We start from the raw sequence: 7,058 nt of genomic DNA on the forward strand, positions 1-7,058 counted from the left end.
GCTGTATAGTCTTCCTGAATTTTTTTATCTTATAGACATAGGATAATAGAAAAATCATTCGTTACAGCATTCACAATGAGCTCAACAAACTCCCGTTTTTCAAATTGTTGGTGAGCTAAACCCATTTTTTAGCTCCTTCGGCTCCCTACTTCCTCCCCCCCGCCCCCAAAAAAAAAAAACAATTTTCTTTTCTGTTTTGTTACTATAATTCAACATTGATGATTGAGTACTGTAGCAAAGCTTAAGAATTTGCTACTATTTTTTTTTTTATTTAACCCAACAAATCTTTCTTTCTTGCTCTCTTTCAATGCAGTGAGTTGGGTGAACCTAGTGCCCAACCCAACAGCAATGATGGCGTTGCAATGGTTTCAAGTGGGGGGCTACACAACATACACTACGCCACTGTCTCAGACAGCCTCCTTGTAGAGTTCAATAGCTCGCTCAACCACAATCAGTTCATGGCTACCTTGCCAATTGAGGCAGCATCACAGGGGTTTCAAATCGTGGCTAAAAGAAAAGGCATTGGGTTTTTGAGTTGTGGGGAAGACGGTTTTCAAGGGAAGGCTTGCTAGTGGCTAGCTGACAGTTTGGGGCTGGTGTGTAGAATTTGGTGAGTGGAGGTGGTTTCAGGTAGGTTTTTGAGACTCTGTGGATTAATATGTGGCTTTTCCATGACGCATAACCTATGAAAACCCTTTTGCAAAGAGCACGTTAGACATTGTTAATACCCTTTGTAGAAACCTTTCCAACAAACGTCGGTAGTGCCATATCTCTCATTCAGTAATTGTGGTGGCATGAACTTTTTTCGTTTTCACAAAATGTCTTGGCCCAAGTTTCACCCAAAAGATACAGGAAGCTACTAATAAAAAATTGATTCTTACAACACCCAACCCTTTCTTCCTTCATAAGACTATAATTAGCCAAAGTTAAAATAGATATTAAAAAAACAAAGGAAAACATTACAATTAAAAAGTATGATTAGGAGCAATCCCCACTCCTCAAACTTTGTAGTAGATCTAAGTATCCAAAATGTTCAGGACTCATGTACCTGCAAATTTTGAATATAAAAGTTAGAGTTTTAAGGTTAAAATTATGCTGTAGATGTACTACTCATAGCAGTTCATTAAGAAACTATACTATAGGTCTGTTTATTAAAAAGCCATTTCATACACCTGCAGATTGACAAAACGAGGCAATTAATTAGAAGAGATATATTAACTTAATGGCGCATATTATTTTTCAAAGTCAATTAGACCAGATTTTGCTCATTGTGGTAGTGATGCCACTGGGGCTGTGGGCTGCCTTTGTATTCCTTTTTTCCCACTACTAACATCAATGTATTGAACCAAAAGTTAATTTTGTTGAGTCTTCCCAAATGGCATTTGACACACAAGGGAAGTTCATAGGAAACAATCAACCCTGAAAGAACCATTTAAGGGCCCAATGAATGTGAAGAGGCCACTGGGGATGCACTTGCAATCATATTCAGATTTCCCTAGGCCTTTTTAATTTGTCAAGAATTAGATCTGCTAAGGTTCACACTCTCCCCAAACAACCTTCATATGTGAAGTTCTGACAATTTAGGGCATATAAGAAAGCTTTAGTCAAATTCAGCATTAGCTTAAAGTTTTAGTTCTCCCATATATAAGGGCTTTAAACAAATGCCCCATTTTTCAAGGTAGCTGTAACAAATGAAAATGAAGTAACAAATCAATGTGGGGTGGGGGTGGAACAGATGAAGTGAGCTTGGTTGTGAAAAATCAGGAGAAATATTCATTTTGATAATTTGTTAATGATGGATATTGGGCAAGATGGCAACTAGTTACCATGTCTGTTCCATAACTAGTATACGGCTATTGGCAGAAAAATCATTGTTATTGCTGCAGTTGTCAGGTAGTGGTACAGTCAGTGCATAGAAAAGAATATGTGTGTTACTTTTTTTGTTAAACCAATTGCTAAAAAGTAAGAAAATAAGCTTAAGAGAAATACCCGTGTCGAAACAAGAAATCAATGATGACAAGAGAGCAATTTGACTTGAAAAACTGTGTCCTCTGTATGACGTTTGCTACATGTGTCACAGGAATCAACTTGAAGCTATCCACCTCTCCATCTGTCACTCAACAAGACATTTACAAATGAATAAAATCCTCTATAGGAAAACCCAGTAAATCAAATAAAACAAATGGTCATTAGTCATTACTGAGATCAAATGACAAGAGTTGACCTTAGGAACTGATAAGAGCAATTGAAGAAGGCAGAGATTGGCCTACCTTGATTCTCAGGTCTAAAGCTTGCAGGCAGCTTCAAATCATAACAAAATAGAACATCTCTCTTATATCTGTAACCATCAATGTCCATATAGGAAACAACGCCAACTGGTATAGCCCTATAAGAGAAGCATTTATCATCTCATTAGTGAGAGAGAGAGAGAATCCATTCTCAATCAAAGGCATCTGCCACAGCAAGGTAACATGAAATGATAATGAAATGGCAAATGAAAACTTACTCTTTAGAAATGGATTTGGGTATTCCTGCTTCCTCTTCACATTCCTTCACAAGATTCTCACCACAAGCAATCCCATAAGGCTAGCATTGCCAACATGGAAATATGAGGGCACTGAATTGTAATGAACGTAATATGAACCAGAAAATATGTTGTAGAATCGCTTATTCACACTAGCTTTATGGTTTATTATTCTTGTTCAATGGCCATAAGTTACTCAGCTCTATTAAATTGCTTCTACAAAACAAAGTAAATTACTTCCAAAAATATGTAGCAAGGAAGAAATCCCCAGATTTCCACTTGCCTCAGGTTTTTAATCAATAATTCAATCATTACAAACCAGTCCTCCAGCAGCTAGATGATCAAGCATCCCTGGATAAGTGGGTTTCATTTGACTTCTCTTCCCTATCCACAAAAGTTTTTGCCCATCCTTCTCAACATAGCCATTCATGTGAACCCCATAAGCCTGTATACAGGAACACATAAGAGAAAAGAATGCATAACTTATATCCATCAGTAACATGATCATAGAGTCAGATTCATCAATCAAAAAGAAAAGAAAAGGGATGTATTGCTAGGCATGTTCAAAGATTGATTATCATTCAGCCATCAATCAGTGGTACACACAATCAGGGACGAAATAAGATGCTAATAGTCACGTCCATAGGCTTACCAAAGATTATAGTGCCAAAAACGAAATAAAGGAAGAAGTTCAAAGCCAGTTGGACCAATGTACCAGAATTGACAACATTCCCATAGTTAATAATAAATCAAAAGGCAATCAAGAAGTCAAAAAGCACATATGTTGTATCTACTTAGCATGCAGTGAATTGCTCCTTTTATATATATATATGAGTAAATGAATGACTAAAAATCACAAAAAGGGGGTGCAACCTTAGTGCATGGAAGACATACAAAGGATGAGTGTACAAGAAAAAACAAAGGAGAAAAGAAAAATAAGTAACACCTAAAATTCAGACGGTCCATAAAATATATGAAAGCTGTCAATGCAGTTGAGATTGAATTTGGTCTCACTCATCATGTAAGCTCTGTAAAAATAAGAAGTTTAACTTTACCACTAAGAGCTCACCGTCTTCAAAAGTATGTGCATTTTTTAGTTAGCAGAAACCCATTTTATGTTTATAGGTAAATACTTATCAAAAAAATGTTTATAGGTAAATACAACTCACGTGCACTCACATAGAATTGAAACTATGACCTCACAGCCAGCCCCGTGTTTATGGAGTAAAGAGATGCCATTTTGCCTAAAGATGATTGGCTTGATTAGCAGAAACCCAGATATATAAGATAAATTTCACACTCTAATTTTATTTCAAAAAACTCAATTCATAGTCACTTATCTTTGAAAATCCCTTGGCTGAAACTATCATCAGACTTCTTTGACAAGATTGATTCGCTAGCTTGTTTACTTTACTAAAAAACCCACGTGAAGCAAACTCACAATAAATTACCTAGCTTCACAGAAAAACATATTCAATTAAATATTCAACTAATTAGTAGTAAATGTAGAGCTCATTGATAATTTCCTTGAGGACATTTTTTTTTAATACTAATTTTCTGGTGAGGAGTATTTACATGTTAGCAGATAATGAAGAGGAAAAAAAAACAACATATGGTTGAGTTTGGCTGAGGTGAATGGTGAAAACAATTCATAAGCAAAAGGTGAACAATAAACATTCACCATATTTTATTTTCGTTAATAAGTAGGAATTATGACAGAAACACCTTTTTTGAGGCCAGTCTAAGGCATTTTAGTCGACAAAGATAAAAAATTAATGAATAAATAAATAACTAAGTAAGGAATAGTTATTTCTAGAAACTACAAGTAGAGCATCAGAAAGATACCAAGTATTCGCTATTGAGTTTGCTACTCAATCGAATGCATAAAAACTAAAGAAAACAACCTTCTTTTTTTCTTTTTTTCTTTTTAGAGGGACAAAATTTAAATTAAAAAATTTAGAACCAAATCCAATTACAAGTGCCTAAAAAGATTTGAAAGGCAATTAAAAAAAATTAGGAATACAGATAATGGTGTCAACTATATCTCAATACAACATTATATCCAAAAGAAAAGAGATTCCACAATTCCATAAAACACACCTTTATTCCAAAGTAAGGAGCTGCAGCACGTTCCAGTGAAAAAAAGATTGGTGCACCAAAGGATGATGTCACAGGGTATAGCTGATTGAAATTAGTGGAATACATAGTTAGCCAAGGGAACAAAGATCTTACCACAACTTGGACCCAAAGAATCTAATCTCAATCACATATTGTACACACATACACACAAAAACATTCACATTTCACTAGGACACATAAAATAAAAAATTTTAAAAAAGGAGGGAATCAATGCACCACTAAATTACAACTAGTACCTCGTTCCGTATACCTGGAATTAGTTCTTCCCCCAAAAATTTGACCACATCTCCAACTGCATTAGTCCTATCATCGGGTGTCCTCAGCATCGGGTGTAAGGTCACATGGCTGCCAATGCAGCCTCCATAAGAATTATCTTGAGGAAATATAAACACATCCTTGAACCTCCTTAAATGGTTAGCAAAACTGCACAGATTTCAAAAGTACATGATCAACCTACTCCTTCGTTTCAAGCATAATATAACTACAAAATGGATTCAGTAATACAACACCCCCCTCTCCCACCCCCCCAAAAAAAGGACTGAGCAATTCAATTCATAAAGGTTGTTTGGCAAGTCATAGAACCTGGCCAAGTTGGCCAACTAATCTGTTTTTATTGTTTTTCAGTTTAGTCAAATAAGCCTAAAGTCTAAACAACTAAGTATATATAGAAATAAAATACCATTTCAATTAGAAATGGCTTCATTTTTTGTCCAAATTATATTAGAACTAAACCAACCCATCAGGTTGAAGCCTAGTGGTTGGAAACTTGGCTTGAGCTGTAGACCCTAACATCCTTGGTTTGATCCTCACTAGGAGTTCTCCTAGATTACCTGGTACAAGATTGTGGCGGGTGGGGGTGCATATTCCTTTTAAATTTTACTTATCATATATATAATTCACATTTTCTTAACACGTTATGTTTTTGGGACAAGTGGAGTTTATAACTGTAGAATTAGTTTAGTTCTAACACTCCCCACACGTGAACCCAAAGTCCCAATCTCTCCCATGATAAGTGGGCCCAACGAATGGGATTTTTAACCTTTTAAATTGGAGGTAAAGTGAAGGCACTGTTTTAACTTTTAAATCAGGACCCATTGTTCCAATACCACCATAAACTACCCGTTATCCCAAATGTTTTAAACGGTTAGGAAAGGATGAATTTAAACATTTAACTAATATTTTAACATATAGCTTGTCAAACATTTTCATGAATTTAACCAAGACAAATCAATGAAAATAGAAACTTCTTTTTTAAGCCTGCCTTACCCATTATGAATATAACCAGCGATTTGGTCTTCAATGACAAATGGAAGAAACTCAAATTGCTTTTCCTGCAACAAATTCAGACATTTTGTGTGGGCGTTTGGAAGCGCAGACAAAAACTTATTTAGCAAAAGGAAATGAACCAAACGGTCCGACTGAAAACTGTTTCCTATTCTTTTCTTTGATTAGAATATCTCAGCAACCAAACATTAAGCTTAAATATTACTAATACTGAGGTAAAAATACACAGACAAAAGAATATTACCGATCCGCGATTGCAGATTTTGACTTTCTGGAAGAAGCCTGAGAGGTCCGAAGAATCATGTGGAACGCTATCCGGTTGAGAAATCCGAACGACGTCGTCCCAGGTGAATGTATTGGTGGGTGAAACTGAAACTGACTGGGTACTGAATTTTACGGATACATTAAATTTGATTGGAGTGTGAGATGGAGAAGGAAACGGTGTGGTAAATGTACTGGGAAAAGCATGAGAAGGTTTGGAGATAAAGAGGGAAGAAGCGAGTGAGTATCGGATTTTGTGAGGGAGGTGAAGATAATTGTAAGTGCTGCACGCCATTTCACGCAAGGGAAGGAGGATGTATGTAACGACCAATGACTTCACTAGCAATCGATTCGAGTTTAGGCTTTCGAATGACGCCGTTTTATTAGTTCTCTTTCGGTAAATTTCACAAACTTACCCTCAGGTCTGTGATAATACTACCACGTCGGCCTAAAACATTCTAAAACTTACTAATTTAGACCTCAAAATACAACTTTATCCCTAATTTTTATTCTCTTTCTCTCTTTTGTCTCCGTTCCTCCCCCTTCTCTTAAACTCTCTTTTCTGAGTTCTCTCTTAAATATCTCTCTCTAACCGGCAAAACTCATAACCCAACAAACTTTAAAGGATAAAACCAAAACTTTTTCAAAGGATATAAATTGTAGTTTCGTCTAATAAGTACTAACAAACCAAATAAGATAGAGGAAGCAAAGAAATTTGAGGGAAAAATTGCAAACTAACATCAATCTTCAAACAATTTCGTTAGTTAGTAACGTTTATAAACAATTTAGAAAACTAACATCTCGAGTGTATTAGACTTGAGTTCACTGTAGTAACTCGAGCATAAAAGAC

At 35.8% G+C, this 7,058-nt stretch overlaps 1 protein-coding gene across 2 annotated transcripts; it reads right to left on the bottom strand.

Moving 5' to 3' along the window:
* Positions 1–742: 742 nt before the first annotated feature.
* On the bottom strand, positions 743–6,769 carry LOC126715272 (nudix hydrolase 20, chloroplastic-like). 2 transcript variants are annotated; one of them, XM_050415805.1, is made up of 9 exons: positions 6,192–6,760; positions 5,930–5,994; positions 4,900–5,086; positions 4,625–4,705; positions 2,844–2,969; positions 2,507–2,586; positions 2,271–2,386; positions 1,990–2,110; positions 743–1,048 (listed from the first exon to the last, which is right to left on the bottom strand). In XM_050415805.1, exons 1-9 carry the CDS (start codon positions 6,501–6,503, stop codon positions 979–981), a joined length of 1,158 nt encoding a protein of 385 aa, XP_050271762.1. In that variant the 5' UTR covers positions 6,504–6,760; the 3' UTR covers positions 743–978. The 2 variants fall into 2 exon arrangements, with proteins under 2 accessions (XP_050271762.1, XP_050271763.1); XM_050415806.1 differs by lacking the exon at positions 743–1,048 and adding an exon at positions 1,064–1,880 and having other exon boundaries at positions 6,192–6,769.
* Positions 6,770–7,058: the final 289 nt, after the last annotated feature.

The sequence above is a fragment of the Quercus robur genome, chromosome 2 (genome assembly GCF_932294415.1).
Source record: "Quercus robur chromosome 2, dhQueRobu3.1, whole genome shotgun sequence".
In the NCBI taxonomy this organism is placed as follows: Eukaryota; Viridiplantae; Streptophyta; class Magnoliopsida; order Fagales; family Fagaceae; genus Quercus; species Quercus robur.

What these genes read in the sequence shown, in the direction of transcription:
- LOC126715272 (XM_050415805.1), bottom strand. Translation starts at nt 6,503, where the DNA reads ATGGCGTGCAGCACTTACAATTATCTTCACCTCCCTCACAAAATCCGA. An exon ending in CCCAAATCCATTTCTAAAGA is followed by an intron (nt 2,387 to 2,506) that starts GTAAGTTTTCAT and finishes CTTCTCTTATAG; the next exon opens with GGCTATACCAGTTGGCGTTG. An exon ending in CTTTAGACCTGAGAATCAAG is followed by an intron (nt 2,111 to 2,270) that starts GTAGGCCAATCT and finishes GTTGAGTGACAG; the next exon opens with ATGGAGAGGTGGATAGCTTC.